The sequence below is a fragment of the Lontra canadensis genome, unplaced genomic scaffold (assembly GCF_010015895.1).
Source record: "Lontra canadensis isolate GAN:19392208 unplaced genomic scaffold, GSC_riverotter_1.0 scaffold30, whole genome shotgun sequence".
In the NCBI taxonomy this organism is placed as follows: domain Eukaryota; kingdom Metazoa; phylum Chordata; class Mammalia; order Carnivora; family Mustelidae; genus Lontra; species Lontra canadensis.
The window spans coordinates 20,508,049-20,523,990 of record NW_022631024.1 but is presented as its reverse complement, the minus strand read 5'-3'; the positions used below and the strand labels follow the sequence as shown (position 1 = coordinate 20,523,990).

General features: G+C 65.7%; 2 protein-coding genes across 2 annotated transcripts in view; both read left to right on the top strand.

The window, feature by feature from the left end:
* EXD3 (exonuclease 3'-5' domain containing 3) overlaps positions 1 to 8,965 on the top strand; it is a 54,133-nt gene extending 45,168 nt beyond the window's left edge. Inside the window, 3 exon segments of the mRNA XM_032865593.1 lie at positions 6,573 to 6,657; positions 8,350 to 8,397; positions 8,658 to 8,965. Coding sequence (XP_032721484.1) covers positions 6,573 to 6,657; positions 8,350 to 8,397; positions 8,658 to 8,965 — 441 coding nt within the window.
* Positions 8,966 to 14,508: 5,543 nt separating this feature from the next.
* On the top strand, positions 14,509 to 15,463 carry NRARP (NOTCH regulated ankyrin repeat protein). Its single transcript, XM_032866324.1, has one exon. It carries the CDS (start codon positions 14,534 to 14,536, stop codon positions 14,876 to 14,878), a length of 345 nt encoding a protein of 114 aa, XP_032722215.1. The 5' UTR covers positions 14,509 to 14,533; the 3' UTR covers positions 14,879 to 15,463.
* The last annotated feature ends 479 nt before the right edge of the window (positions 15,464 to 15,942 follow it).

Sequence of the window (15,942 nt, the reverse complement as noted above, 5' to 3'; positions counted from 1 at the left end):
CACTGGGGTCTCCCTGACACGGGAGTAGGAGGTGGGGCCTCTGTTCCTCTCCCGACAGCCTGGAAAGGCTGGGCACCCATCCTCACAAATGCACAAAATGTGACTTCAGGAGACAGTGATGGCCTCCTCACACAGAAACATGTCCCACGCTGTGTCTGAAATTCACATTTAGGGCCCAAGTTCTCCCCAGCCCCTTGGGGTGGGGAGGGGCTGCTGTGACCTTCCCATGTTAGGCTGGAGGAAGCCAGCAGCAGGACTTGGCCACCTGTCTGGGCCCCGCGGCTCACACCACTTGGCTTGCCCACCCGAGGGAGCTGGAGCAGGGGCTGTCCCCCACCCAGCCGTCGACAGCCTGGACTGGGTTGTCAACCCTACTGCCCCCACACAGCGGGGTCTGCACGTCCGGGTCCTGAGCGGACCCTGGGCTATGGCTGGCGCAGGGGGAGGAGGAGCTCCCAGGAGCTAAGGCACCCAGGGTGGGCAAGGGACACCCTGCTGGAAGCCCAGCGGCTCGTCCTGCTTGTGGCCACCTTCCGGGCTCGGGCCTGCAAGCCCCTGAGTGGTCTGGGGGAAGGGCTGTGACCCTCCCATGTGTCCCTGGCCAGAGTGACCTGGGCAGGCAGTGCTTCCCGGGCACGCCCTGCTTGTCATGCATGCTGTATCCTGGATACTGTGTCTGTCCTGCCCGGGGCTTTCTTCACTGCCCTTTCCTCTTCCCTTGCCGTCAGAGTGACCCGCAGGCTCGGGGATGTCCGGGACCTCTTAGGAGCCACAGCTGCAGGGCCCTTGCTGCTGGTCTCTGGCAACCCCCCGTCCACCCTGCAGGCCTGACCACAGCGCTAGGGGCAGGTCCTCAGGAAGTCAACACGGCCCTCCTGTCCTGGCAGCAGGAGGCGAGCCTGGCGGGAGGCTGGGGGGTGAGGGGGTCTGGCTCCAGCGGCCAGGCAGACACCTCCCTCTACGGCCAAGGTCCCAGACACGGACTGCCAGCCTGGTGAGGCTGCTTCCGTCTGAGCCTCTGCTCTCTGAAACAGTCTTGTCCTCTCCCCACCTGCTCTGGAGGTCCCCTCACACCCAGAGCAGCCCCGAGAAGGAGCTCGTGTGCTTCCCAGCACTGGTACACAGCCTGCTGGCTGCTCATACACAGACACACTCCCGGGGCTGGGGAAGCATGGGAGGTCCCCTCCTCTCACCCTGAGACACCCCATCACACCAGTCCTGTGTCCACACTGCAGAACGCCCAGCCCCACGCACTCCCACTCACGCCTCTGGCCACGGCTCACGTGCAGACACACTCTCAGCCACTCTGAGGCTGGGTGCTCACGAGAGGGACACCTGCGGACCTCCGGCCCACCCCACAGGCCCAGTGCGGATCCTCGCAGGGACTCGATCACACCGCACGCTTAGCCCCTGTAGCCCCTGGCCCCACAGAGGGGAAGCGCTGGGCCCAGGGGAATGGACCTTCCTGGACCTGGGGGCAGGGCAGGAGCTAGAGCAAGGCCCCCCGGACGGCTGCCGCCCCAGGTCACGGACTCAGAGGTGGCAGCCACCGGAGGCCACCGAGTCTGCGGCACAGCGAAGAGCTGTTGTTGTCGTTTTTAAGATTTTGTTTGTTTGAGAGAGCGCGCCCACCCCCGAGCCGGGGCGGGTAGGGGGCAGGAAAGGGAGAAGCAGGCTCCCTGCTGAGTGTGGGCTCCATCCCAGGACCCCAGCATCCCAACGCCTCACCCACAGAGCCCCCCAGGCGCCCCTGGAGAAGGTTTTAAAACCCAACGATAAGGAAGGAGCGCCTGGGGGGCTCCGTCAGTGAAGCGTCTGCTTTCAGCTCTGGTTGAGATCCCGGGACACCAGGGTGGAGCCCTGCGTCTGGCTCTGGGCTCAGTGAGCCTGCTTCTCTGTCTCCCGCTGCCCCTGCTCGTGTTCCCTATCTCACGGTCTCTCTCTCAAATAAATAAAATCTCTAAAAAAACAAAAACCTCCAAATGGTCCCAAGAAGGTCAGTGCAGCATTTGCAGCCACACACTCCCCCCGGCTCCTGGGGCCTGGCCCTTCTGCCCCCAGCACGTGCCCCCGGCCAGTGGGACGGCAATGACCCCCCACGGATGTCCCGTGCTCCTCAGCTGTGGGCCGTCCACTACTCTGCAGACCCCCGGCCCCTTGGCCTATCTCCAGTGGAGATCCGGCAACACCCCAGGCCAGGGGCCGGTGCGGTCTTCACGGCAAAGCTGGATAAGGCGCTCATCTTGGAGGAGGGTCGCAGCCCCAGCAGCCGTCTTGTACTCGGAGCGGGGGGGGGGGGGTGTGGACGGCCTCCCAGGGTGTTGCCGGGAGAGTGTGGGAGAGCGAGGTGTGGAGTGGACCCAGGCCTCAGTGCTCCCGCCCCGTCCGGAGAGGTGTCAGGCCAACACCCCAGGCCGGGGGTCTTTCATCCCAGCCCTTTGGCCATGCACCCAGCACCATTTGTTGGGGTGGCTCTGGGTGGATGGGGGGTCAGGGCAGACAAGCCAGCCTGGGAAGGCCTCAGCACCTGCTCATCTCAAGGCAGCGAGTGTGGACAGTGAAAGGAGGCGGCACCTGGCAGGGGCCAAATAGGCAGAAACCACTGTGGGAACAGGGACACTGGTGTCCTGTGGCTGAGCCCTTCCAGGGCCCCTACCCCCGACGTGAGCATCTGAGATGCTGGTGGCCTGTAGGTGTGCTCTGGGAAGGTGGTGGGAACGGGAGCCCTTCTCAGTGGTGGGCTGGCTTTTCCAGGTGGTGGGTTGAGAGGACGTTGATTTTCTTCTGCTTTTTTATGTTTTGCCATTTCCCTAATTTGCTCTAAAGGACCAAGAAATGACCCATGACTCTAGAACATGTCACAGCTTCTGAGCCGAAGCCCCCTTTGGCCCTGCCTGTGGGATCAGAAAATCCCAGAACATGGCCTTCCCGGGTCTGCGTACCAGACAGACTGGTCCTTCCATCCCTTACCGGGCGGGGGTGGGAGTCGTAGGCGCTGGCGGGACCGTCTGGAGCTGGAGCCCGAGCCTCGACAGCACTTGCCATGAGGCGGGAGCAAGGTTGCTAAAACCCAACCCTTGCTCGGAAGAGTGGAGACCGGTGACAGCGGGATACCAACGTGGCCCCAGGCCCAGTTCCCAGCTGCGCCAGGTGTCCCCTGGGCAAGGACAAGGTGGTTAGCCTGCAGTGGGGAGCTCAGGTCACAAGCCTGGCTGCTGGTTGAGGCCGGAACTTCCCCCACAGCCTCCTTAAGAGTGGGTCCCTCCCCGCTGGGCTCCCAGCTGGGGCAGGTGCCTTCCTGCTGCCCCGCACCCTGGGGAACATGGGCTCCCTCTCGTGCCCCATGCCCTGAGGAGCCCCAGGTGTGGCTCCTGTCCCACCCTCCTTTCTCCCTCTAGGCACCCAGCAGAACGCAGCCCTGAGAGGGGCTGGCAGGCTCTGGGCAGTGCTGCCTCCTGGCTCCTCTCCACTGCATACCTCTGGACCAGCTGTCCTCTGGTTGTGCACACCAGACCCCCGCAGGCCCACACATTGGGGCCACGTGTGTGTAGCCTGTGCACCGGGGGCGGGTGGGTATTCAGAGGAGGTGGGTGCCCAGAGCAGGTGGGCATCTGGGAGGGGTGGGCGCCCGGGGCGGGTGGGAACACAGACATTTCCAGGGACATAGAGCTCGGGATGGGTGCCGTGAGCTTGCCTGTTGCTCAGCTCTGCTTCTGCCGGCCACAACCACTCCCATGGGTGGGTATGGCTGTGATTCCTGGGCTTGGAGCTGAGAGCAGACCCACTCTCGGGCATGGTTTCCCACACCTGGGAATGGACCCCTCAAAGCCCCCCGCTGCCCCTTGCAGAGTCATGGCCTCAGAGGAGTGGACAGCTAACCCAGGTGCCAGCTGTAGCCTTTCCTCACATGCCTGAGAGCCCAGAGAGCAAGCCTCTTGGAGGAGTGACCAGAGCAAGCCTCCCCTCCAACATAGGCCCTAGTGGAGAGCAGGGGACTGCAGAGGGCGGACCGAGAGTTCAGGCCTGCCTAACTCCATGCCCGTGGGCCCCGCCAGTCCTCAGGACCAGTCCCTGCTGGCCGCCCAGCCCCCAGGAGACAACGTCCTCCTTGTGGTTTTGTGTCCCTGCCTGAGGCGGCCACCAGGCAGAAGGAGTTCCCCGAGCTGGCATAGGCTCCAGGCAGCTGTAGGCGCTGTGGGAAGCAGGCAGGCAGGTGGACCCCCCCCCCCCCCCCCGGACAGGGAAGCCAGAAGCCTTCCCAGCCCCTCCTGCCCCTCCCACCCAGCCGGGCTCCTGGGGTGGAGGCCAACCCTGCCCTCAGGCTCCCGGACTGAAAGGGATGCGTGGGACCTGGCCTCACTCACAGGCACCACCCAGCCCCTGTCCAGGGCCTCCCCCAGGACCCCCACTGCTGTCTGCCCGGACCCACGGGCATCCCAAAGCTCGGGTTTGTATGTCCCCCAAGGAGGAGTGGGCGTGGCTAAGGTCACCGCACCCCCCTCTCCTGGGGTCCGTGTGAGGACCTTGGTGTGGGGCCCTCCCGAGCCGAGGGCCCTGTGACTGGGAGCAAGTTACTCAGCCCCTCAAGAAGCCCCCTTTCTGTGAAATGAAAGGGCAACGGCTCTGCCTCTGTGGCTTTTGGGAGGGGCCTTTGCTGGACTGGCACCAAGCCCGTGACCGGACACGTGCTAGGCCGCGAGCCCCCAAGGGCAGGGTGGGCCAGCAGGCGGTCAGGCAAGGGGTGCCGGGCCCCGCGGTAGATGGGAGATGGATGGAGAGGCCCTCGATGTTGGTCCTTCTTGCAGATGGGGACCGCGGCGCAGAGAGGGGTGGGCGTGCAGAACCGGCTTTTCCAGGTGGGGGTGGGGGGAGGGCAGGGCCTCCAGGGCCCTATGGGGTGACAGCAAGGGCCCCGACAGTGGGCAGCGGCCGTGGGAAAACCGGCCCCGGTGGTTCCCGAGGGTGGGGCCAGGTCCTGGGGATGGCACCGGCCGTTTGTCTGTGTGCAGTGACTCAGCACATGAGCTGGCTGCCCCGCCCAGGTGTGCACACCAGGCCAGGTCCCGGGGAGGCTGGCAGACCCAACAGGGTCCCACCCTCTTGCCGCTGCTCCGTCCCTCTCATACCTGCCAGCTCCAACCCCCAGGGAGGCCTGTGCAGGGAGAAGGGGGGCCTCTGTGGTGGGCAGCCCGGGGCAGCAGCGGAGGCTCTGCTGCCCCCTAGTTCCCGCTCCTTCCCCAGGCAGGCCCCCCACCCTAGGAGGCCCCTGGATCCATGACCAGGAAGCCAGGTGCCTCCCCCGTGCCCCCACAGACTCCCTGGGCCACAGGCCAGCCCAGGCTCTGGTTGGCAGAGGTGGCTAGGCCGACAGGAGGCCCCCCAGAGAGGCAGGAGGAAGGGTCCTGCCTGGGATCAGCCCTGGCCCAGCCCCGCCCCGGCCTCCCAGCCGAGGCCGCCGCACCCATGCTGCGCTCCCAGGCCCGGCTCCTGAGGCCGGATGTGGAGCCATGAGGCCACAGGTAAAGCCAGCTCACAGTGTCGAAAGGCCCGTGGGAAAAGGGCATGTGGGGGTGGGGGGGCACCGCCTCTGACGTGGGCACACCCTGAGGCTGCAGGGGCCCGTGGTGCCGCCTAACCACCCACCCCTGGGAGCCATGACATCCAGGGCACTGGCCCGGCGCCTCCGGGAGGGGGCCAAGAGAGGTCCCGTGAGTACAGATCATGGCCCCCTCCCCCCTGAGGCCTGGGAACCCCCCAGGCCCTGCTCTTGTCTCTACTTCGTCCTGCTCTGACGTCTGGAAGGGCTGTGACCGCTGTGCATGTCTCCACGGGCACCTGTGCCTACCTGCCTGCCAGCCAGGTCTCTAGGGACCTGGGCCCTCCTGCTCTCCCTCAGGGCCCTGCCCACCTCATGCCGGGAGCCCTGGGGTCCCTCACCCTGTCAGGCAGGACCCACCGGAAGGCAAGCCCAGGGCAACTGTGTGGGGAGGGCAGGATGGCCCCCAGAAGCCCCCGCCTCTGCCAGGGTCGCCGTAAGGTCAGCAGGGCTGGGCTCAACTCCCGACAGGGGCTGGTGGCATGTTCTAGACAAGGACCCCAAACAGAAGCAGAACTGGCTTCCTTCTTGATCCCTCACAGTGCCCAATGGGGACCATCAAGAAACATGGAAATGGCCTGGCTCACCCCAAGACCAGCAGAGGGATCAGCCATAGCACTGTTTACCCTGACCCTTTAATGCTGGGCCCTGTGTCCCCCATCATGCGGAGCCAGCCCAGGGCTGCCTAGGCCTCACTTTGCCCTCGAGACCTGGGGGTTTGGGAAAAACAGCCCAGGTGACAGCAGAGTGCCACGGGGTCTCAGGAACTAGAAGAAGCTACCCAGGGTCCACTAGGATCCGTAGTAGTCAAGGAGGGCTCCCAGGCAGTGGTGTGCCCTGTCTTGTGGAGACGGGAAGGGATGTGTCATTTGTGTCTGTGAAACCCCCTAGCCAGACCCAGAGCTGCAAGGGGCATAGCCTGTGGGTGGGAGGACAGAAGGAGCCCCACCTCACCTCGGCATCCCTCTGTCCCCAGGCCTGTAACTGCGACCAGTACCTGAAGGTCTCCAAGGAGATGATGAAGCAGCTGGTGTGGCTTGGCAGCCACCGGGAAGGCCCCACAGCACAGGTGTGTGTGCCCCACGTGGTTGGCCTCGGGCTCCGTGGGGGTCTGTGGACAGTGGCCCAACAACAGGTATTCCCAGGACCAAAGTGCACGTGTGGCCAGGGGCTGGGGAAGGACAGCACACGACGAGCTAAGGTCACAGGGACCGGGGAGCTCCAACACTCAGCGTCCCTCTAGGGTGGCCTCCCCCACCCTCTGTCCAGGAGGCCCTGCACGGGGAGCAACCACGCACCCACGCAAACCTCTCATGCAGAGATGCCTGCATGCTCGCGGGCCAGCACACACGCACCTGTTCCCTCACGCACGCTTGTGCACACGTGGCATCTGCTTGCACTCCTCCGCACCCCGGGCGCTTGCTAAGCCGTGTGAAGGTAGTCTAGCGTGGACAGACGGCAAGGAGGGCAAACCCCAGACGTCCTCCCCAACACCCAGCCAGAGGCCCAGCCTCAGTTTCCGTGTTTGTGAAACGAGAGAGGATGCAGAGCAGCGGGAGACTTTGAAGTGGCTGCAGGGTCCTGCGTGTGCCCGGCCATACCTATCACTGGCACCTCCACCCTCTGGAGAGAAGGGCCCCGGGGAGGGGGCACCAGAGAGAGCCTGGCTGCTGCTCCCTAGGCTCCCGGCCCTTCCTCATTGGAGGGCAAGGATGGGATGGGTACAAGCGCGTCTTGGGACCCTCTCTGGGGGCTCAGCCTGAGGCCCGGGGCCGCTCCAGGATGCTGACCTCCCCACTTGTTCTTCCCGCCTCCCTCTGAGGTTTGGGGCCAGAGTGGGGGGCCACCCACTCTTCAGGTGAGCCATCGTGATGGCCTGGGTCAGGCCCCAGCAGCTGTCCTCTCTCCGCCGGGGGCCCAAGGCCCGGGCGGGGAGGATCTGAGCATGCGCAGTGCCGTCCGCTGGCGCTGGCGCCGGGCTCCGGTCCTCTCTGCTCCTCCGGCCCTCCAGCCATCGGCCCATCCCGGCGTGCGGTCACCACCGCAGTCCTCCCGCGGGCCACCTGGTACCTCAGGGGCCTCCAGGTGGAGGCTGAGACCGGCCAGGGCAAGCTAGGGAGGTCGTGGCCTTGCTGGGTTCCCGAGGGCCGTGGGGCTGGGGTGAGGAGCTCATCCCGACAGACCACCTCTGCCATTGATCTAGAGCCAAGTGGGAAGGTCAGCGGAACCCGGGAGGACCCTTCTCCCGCCCGCTGGCCAGTGCTCCTCAGCCATCACCGCCTCGCCTGGCCAGCTCCCCGGCACCTCCCTGCGCTCCTAGTGGGGGTAGGAACCCTCTTGCGGAGTCAGGAGGTCGCATCCCAGGGTCTCTGCTAGCACCCTGAGCTCCAGCAGGGCCCCTGGGCCCCCGCCCCAATGAGGGCTGTTAGGAAACGCGCTCCCCTGGCAGGGGCTTATCTGCTCATCGCTGCGGACGTCTGCCCCCGCCCCCACCCGCCAGTTCTCAGGCCCCCAAGTGCCCTAATTGGCCAATCTCACGCCCAGAACTTGTTTTCCAAGGACCTTTGAGCCCCAAGAACATTCCAAGGTGTGCGTTCCCATGGGAGGGGCCCAGGCTGGCACCAAAGCCCCTTAGCCCCTGCCCTTTTCCCTTTCTGCTAAGGGTGGGGGGAGGGGCTGGGTGCCCCAAGGCTCATTGTGGGCCCTGGGGCTGCCAGGCCCCATCCTTAGGACAATTCCTGATGTCCTTGATTGATTGGCAGGTGATGAGGCCAGCCCCAGCGCAGACTTACAGGAGGCAGGTGAGCCCTGGGACCACTCCCTGAGGACACAGGGCCCCACCCCAAGCCGGGGTTTGTACCCTGGCCCAGTAGAGAGGATGGTCCTGTGCCCTAGGTGAGGGGTGGCAGCCAGTACCAGCGGGGAGGGCCAAGGGTCCACAGGTAAGATGAGGCAGAGGGTTGGGTGGATGGGGCAACACAGGGAGGAGCTGCCAGAAGGAGTGGGATGGGGGTTGGACACCCAAAGGCTGCGGGGTGTGAGTGTGCTTCCCCCTCTCCAGGCTCAGCCCCGGAGGAGGCCCCTGGGAGCTGCACCCATGACCTGCCCTGCCGCTGGCTGGAGGCGGCCGATCTGCAGTCCCACGCGCCCGCCGTCCTGCGCAACGGCACCTGACTGCAGCTGGCGGGGGTCCCGGAGGGTGTGCTGCAGCGGCAGGGCCCACGCCCCTTCTACTGCTGCACTGGCTGTGGCAAGGTCTTCTGGGAGGGCTCCCACCTGGGCCGCATCACCACACATTTCCTCGAAGTCCTGGATGGGGCCTCCAGGCCCTGCCGCCCCCCGCCCTATCCTGTCAGCGGCCTCCCCTGAGGACAGGGCCCCTGGCCCCGCTGGTCTGCATCTCCCTCCCAGGCTCTCTGCACACACCCCAGTGCTCCCCACCGGCATGCCAGCAGGGTTCCAGCCCCGCACAGAGGCTGGAGCAAGGTGGAGGGGATCAAGGTTTTGCACACGGGCAGGATGCTCGGACCCTGAGCCGAGAGCCGCCTGAACATTCAGGAATGAGGCCGGCAGAAGGTGGGAAGGACACGCCTGGCAGAGGAAATGGCACAAAGGCCCAAGGGTGGGACCCAAGTGGCTCCCTGAGCGCGGGGCTCAGTGGGCTGGGGGGTGGGGGCACAGGCCCCCCCACCGTGCTGGTGGTCCACTCCCTTTGCTGTAGTAGCCCCTACCCCCCGCTCCCGCCACTACCCCACTCTGCTGGCATTCTCAGGCCAAGGGCCAAGGCTCCAGGCCAAGCAGGACAGGACCTTCCCCCCTTCCTCCAAGTAGTTCCCAGCCAGGCTGGCCCTCCAGGGTCCTCTGATTCCTGGGGAGTAATATGGTAGGGGGAGCTTCCCAGGCACCAGGGCCCAGTCCTGCCTGGTGCCAGGGGCAGTGCAGCCACCCTCTAGGAAGACATCCACTGTGTACTGGAAGGCCATGGCCTGGAGGGGAGGCGGCCCCTCTGAGTCTGTGGCTCCGGCTCCCTTGCTGGCCTCCTGCCCCCACCCCCGTCCTCCCCCCACTCCCCGCCACATGGAGGCTGGGCGGCCTCCTCTCATGAAAGAGGCAGCAGCCGAAGTCAGAGGGGGGCCTGCACACAAGACCCTCTCCCACAACTGCAGGAAGCAGCTGCTTCTTCACCCACTCGGAGGGAAACTGAGGCGCAGGCACTCATGGCTGGCACCCCGAGGGCCCATGGGCACTGGTGCCAGGTGGGCAGGGAGAGGAGCCTAGACAGCACCTTGCCCTCACTGCCTCCTCCTGGCCCACCCTCCAGGAATGCACCCCCCACACATCCCTTTCCTGTCCTTCCTGCCTTGAGCGGAAACCAGCTCAGATTTGGCTGAGGAGCCCAGGCGGAAGCTTCTGGGCTGTGGGGGCCTGGGAGCTGGGGCGGGGCTGCCACCTCTGCCCAGGGCAGGGAGCACCTGCAGGCCCAGGTGTGATGGCCTCAGGTACCAGGTGGGCACTGGCCGTGCCAGGCCTGCCCCCGCCCGGGCTGGGGGTCATGCTGAAAGGCCATACAGACGACCTGCCACATCCCTCAACCTCTTCTTTCCCTGGAAGTGCCCCCTGTGCACCAGGCTCTCAGACCCCAGCAACTCTGGGGTCACTGCACAGACGGACGGAGAGGCTCCGAGGCCAGAGCCAGGCTGGGTGGGCTCTGTGTCAGGGCCAAGTCTGCAAACTGGCCTCCCCCACCTTTTGGTCACTGCTGAGCCTGAGGGTCAAGCTGGGCTGCCAAGGTGAGCAGGCAAGCCAGACCCCCACCAGGGGTGGGGGACCCTCTGTGGTTGGGATGATGCTTCCAAGAGCCAGACCGCCCGCCCTGTCCTAGGTGGCAGCCCTGAGCCTGCTCTCCTGCGGCAGGGTAAGGAGGAAGCCGCCAGGGTGCTGGCCCCACTGCCAGCCCCAGCTGCTTCCTGGAAGCTCTCCTCCGACCCAGGGCCCTGGGGTCGGTTGCAGCTGGCCCTCAGCAGAAAGAGGCCAGAACAAGGGACAAGCGTGGGGAGACGGGAGACCAAGTCTCTTTGCTGTTCCTCTGGGCAGGCCCAGCCCCAGCACCCCTCTGCCCTGTGTACCTCTAAAGGGAGAAGAGGGTGGCCAAGTGGGGCCCTTTCTCAGTGTGCCCCTCACAGCGGCACTGGTGCCACCCAGCCTGCCCTCCGCCTCCCCCACCTCTGCTGCCCAGGCTGGCTGTCTCCCTCCGGGGACCCTCCAGGGCTCACGTGCTTGCTGCCCTCCTAGCCTGGCTCTACAGCAAACCCTGGGTCCTGAGCCATCAGGAGGTCCACCCAAAGAGCCTTCTGAGGCCCCAGGACACCTTAGACCCCCTTCCAGGCCAGGGGGTCAGGCACCATGGCCCCAGGGTGGGCTCCAGTCCTAGTGCCAGGCCATGCCCTGCAGCCTGCCCGGCCAGAGCCCAGCACTGATTGTCTGCCGCAGTTCCTGCCCTGGGCGTCCTTCCTCCGCTCTGGCTCTGGCCGAGGGCTGAGTGTTTGTTATTTGATCTCTATCCTCTCTCGGCCCTTCTACCAGGTGTCTGGGCTGCTGGGAAGAAACACTCTCCTCTTTCCCACGCTCCCCGACACATTTTAATGAATTAGCTGGAAGCCCCGCCCCCACTGCCCGCCTGCTTGCTTGCCCTCCCTCCCCCGCCTGGTGCCTTTAAGGTGGCCGCAGGCCTTGGCCCAGCTCTGGGCAGCCGCCTCTTCTTCGTGGTCCTCCCCAGGCTGCCCCACCCAGCTCTTCCCGGCCCATATCCCAGAATGCTCCCCAGGCTGCCCCACCCCTACCCACGCTGCTTCCCCACCGCCCACCGCCCTGAGTCTGGAAAGGAAGAAGGGGCCCTTTGCGACCCCAGCCTCCGCCCCTCCGTGGCCCTGTGGGTTGGCGCCCCTGGGCCAGGATCCTGAGCTGATGCAGAGAAGGATGGGGCACAGCTACGTGGTCAGAGTTCAGTGGGTCTCCACAGATCCCAACTCAGGGGTTTCTCCCTCCCAGCCAGGGAACCGTCGGCCTGTTTGTGGAAGTGACACCACCAAGAGAGCCACAAACACCAGAGGGGGGTTTCTCCGAGCCCCAGGGCAGGGCCTGACCGATGGCGGGCCTCTCCCCCTCCCTCCAAGGCATTTGGAACAAATGTCCTCCTTCTGGACTGGGACCCCTCTTCTCTCCTTCCTCAACCGGGGCAGCTCCTAGCGTGTGGAGCAGACTGGCTCAGAATGAAACGACCCAGCCACGGTGGAGAATTCCATCTGCTCCCCAGGGACACTGTGACCGTCACCTGAACCCCACAATGGCAGGCCTGGCTACACCTGTTCGACCCTCACACAGAACCCTGGGTGTGGCAGGAGACAACCTCTGCCTGGACTCTTACGGCCACGCTGGTCCAGCTGGGGGGCACCCAAACCACCGATTTCATGCCCCGTGGTGGCGGCCGCATGTTCCCACGCGGAGCTCACAGGGCCCCTTTGTCTGCCCTCCCTGAAGCCCTCGCAGTGTCAATGGGGCTTTTCTCCCAGGCTCTGCTCCCTGGCACAGCAGGGTCTCCAAGATGCCCTTCTTCAGGTCCGGGGACCTGAGCCCACCTGGGCTAGGGCCTGTCTTTGAGCCCACTGCCTTCAGGGGGCAGCCCTGGGCACCGTCCAGAGCTGAGGATGTGTTCTCAGAGGGCCCTGCCGTCCACACCCAGACCTGTTCCCGGGAGAAGCAGGGGGCTACATGTCTGCCTAGGGTCACAGCCCTGCACGGGGTCTCACGCTCACTCACCTGGTCTGAGAGTCACCGTCCAGAGGGAGTTACAGGCCCCAATGGACAGGGCCTATGCCCTCTTTCCTGGTACTGGGGAGTTGCCGGGAAGGGGGTGCTGGAGGTGACCAAGGGCCCTGCCCTCCAGGTGTCCACACTCCAGCAGCATCTGTTCCCAGGCCCCCTTACTGGGCCCAGGGACACTTGCGGGTAAGATGAGTGGGACAAGGGAAGGGTTCCTGATACCAGCAGCCCCCAGGTCCCAACCACAGCTGGACCTAGCACAGAGCTCCGCCAAGCCTGGGCTTACCCAACTGCACAGTGGGGAGCTCCTGGGGGGACCAAGTCTGAGCGGAACACCTGGACCACCACGCAGACCGCCAGCCTCGGGGAGACCAAAGTGAGGGACTCTGGGAGCTCCGGCCATCAGGAGGACCCCACAACAGGCCGCTGCAGTCAATCCTGAGGGTAGCTGACCAGAGGCAGCCAGCCCTGGGGTGGCCTTACCCAGTTTTGCCTATGATTTGGCTGTGACTCCCCCAGAGCACACAGCAAGATGGGGGCACCCCATGCACGTGTCCAGACCTGGACCACCAGGCAGACACCCACCGGAGCCCATCCCGAAACGAGGCCTAGCAGGGTGGTCTCCCCTGATAAGGCCTGGCTGCCTGGTGGGAACTCCCAGCGGCTTCTGTTGGGAGAGCAAGCTCCTGGGGGGCTCCCCGGCTGCCCCAAGCCTGCTGCTCTGAGACCATTCCTGCCCGATTCCCAGCCACCGCAGCCCAGCTATAAACTGTAAAATCCTAATGAGGAAATTTGGCGGCAGTATTAGAGCATCAATAAAAAATGGGTTTACAGTTTGGAAATGAGTCATTTCTGGGTTTCCTTTCCCAGCGGCCCTTGGCGCCTTACCTGGGGCTGCTCACCTTCCCCCCACCACCACCACCACCATCCCTAGTCGTGCTAATGGAGGTGACCCAGCAGAGGGAAGCAGGCCCTGAGGTCCCGCTGACTGGCCTTACCCCTCCCCTTGGAGGAGCTTCTGAGTGAGAGTGGGGTGGAGGGGGGCAGCCCCAGGCTCGCTCAGGTAGAGACCCCTGCTTCTTGGTCCGGGCGGCGCCGCGGAGTAAACGCGGAATGATCGCGCCGCCAGAGGAGCGGCCCGCGTGCGGGAAGGACCGCATGGCTGTGGTCACACGCCCGAGCTGTTTGTGGAGTTAGCCCCCGCCAGGAGCTTGTGTCCTGGAGGCCAGGCTGGACCAGTCTTGTCGCCGCGCACCCGGCGTGCTAGGGACGCGGAGGGTCTAGGGCTGGCGCTCCGGGAGCGCGGAGCGAGAGTCGGGTCTCTACCCGGGCCTCCCGGGTCTGAAACGCCCACGAACCCACCATGGGAGGCCGCCCTCGGGTCCACCTCGGGGCGCGCTCGGCCAGGGATCAGGCCTGGGTCTGTCCGAGCAGGGAGCTTGGAATTCCCCGGGTGGCCGAAGGGAGAGTAGGCGGGACGACGGCGGAGATGCGGAGAGCCCCAGGGCGCGTGGAGCAAGGACTCCCCCCTCCACCTTCCCCCACCCCCACCCCCACCCCTCCAGGCCCCCCGACCGCCAACCACAGCCACCTGGCCCCCCGCCGGCGACCAGCGCCCCCTGCGGAGAAGCGCGCTGCCGCCCAAGCACGCCCCGCCCCCGCCCCGCCCCGACGTGGGCGCCGCCCAATCGTAGGGCCGCCGGCGCGCGCGTCACCGGTGCCCTATTGTTATGCAAATATAAAGGAGGTAAAAGGCGGCCCGGCGCGGCGGGCGGGCGAGAGCAGCTGCGCGTGGGGAGGCGCGTGGTACCAGCGTGGGAGCCGCAGCAAGCCCGGACCGGGAACGCGCGGCGCCGCCGCCGGGCCCACAGGCCCCAGCGAGCGCAGTGCCCGCCTCCGTCGCCCGCCCACCCGGGCGCGGCTGGATGCGGCGGGGGCCCCACGGCGGCGGCCCCCGGCCCCCAGCGCCCGGAACGCCCAGGAGCGGCGTGCGGGGCCCGGGGGCTCCGCGCCCTCCATGCGCCGAGGCGCGCCCCGAGACAGCCAGAGGCCCGCGCCGCAGCCGCCGCCGCCCCCGCTGAGCCCCAGCGCGGCCCGCGGCCCGCGCCCGGCGGCAGCATGAGCCAGGCCGAGCTGTCCACCTGCTCGGCGCCGCAGACGCAGCGCATCTTCCAGGAGGCCGTGCGCAAGGGCAACACGCAGGAGCTGCAGTCGCTGCTGCAGAACATGACCAACTGCGAGTTCAACGTGAACTCGTTCGGGCCCGAGGGCCAGACGGCGCTGCACCAGTCGGTCATCGACGGCAACCTGGAACTCGTGAAGCTGCTGGTCAAGTTCGGCGCCGACATCCGCCTGGCCAACCGCGACGGCTGGAGCGCGCTACACATCGCCGCGTTCGGCGGCCACCAGGACATCGTGCTCTATCTCATCACCAAGGCCAAGTACGCGGGCGGCGGCCGGTGATGCCTGCCCGGACCCGGACGCGGGCCTCGAGCGTGTCGTCTGCTGTACCTTCCCGCCAACTACCTCGGTGCGCACCGGGCTCCCCGGCCCAGAGGCCACGACGAGTCTGGCGCGCGCGTCCGCACCCACGGGGGCCGCGCGGCGCCCGCTGCCAGGGGTCGACGCCCCCGCGCGGCCGACCGGACCCGGGCGGAGGGCTTCCCACGGCCCCGCCCGCCGCCTCGTGGTGGTGGGGGGGCGTTGTGCGGGAGGTGGGGGCGGGGCGCGGGCTGCAGCCCCTTTGAAATTTGAGTCTCGCTACCAGCAAGTTCGGAGTTCCCGAGACACCGGATCCTCCGGGCAGAATGTTTTCTCCCGAAGGTGGAAAGCGGGCGGCGGGGACGCCGGGCTCTGGGCGCCCCGCCGCCCGCAGAACCCGCGGCTGAAGCCCGCAGTCGCCTAGGGGCCACGGCGGGGCGTCTGCGGCCCGGACGCGCGATGGTGGAGACGCTTCGCTGATCCTGGGGTTCTAAACTATTTATCATGTGTGTGTATATTTGTGGGTGAAGTTTGTGCGCCTGATTTTTTTTTGTTTTTTTTTGTTTTTTTTTGGTTTGTTTGTTTGGAAAATACTGTGCGTGGTCAATGCGGTTATAGGGGAGATGCATTTCTGTTTCCTAGTCTTAAAACTAAAACTTGAGTCTGTCGTTTCTTGGTTGCACTGAAAATACCGCCCAGCCCGATGGTTCTTCCGTGCTAGTCCCTCTGCCTCCGTTCTCTCCCCTCCCCCTCCCCTCTTTCCCCTCCCGTCTCTCCTTCTTACACTCGGACACACAGCTCCGAGGGAGTTTTGGAAGCCCCGGGCCTCCCTCTGCCCTCTCCTGGGGAGGCCACCATCCCCCAAACCTGCTGGCTTTGCGGAGCCTCCTCGGCAGCATGGGTGGCTCGGGTGTGGCGGTGGGGGGCGGGGCGGAGGGGATCATACCTTTTCTAGTGAGTTCTATTATAGTTAGTCTGTTGAACACTTTTTTTAAAAAAGTAAATGGATTTGCCACGATTGAATGTCATAACATTTATGACAGAAT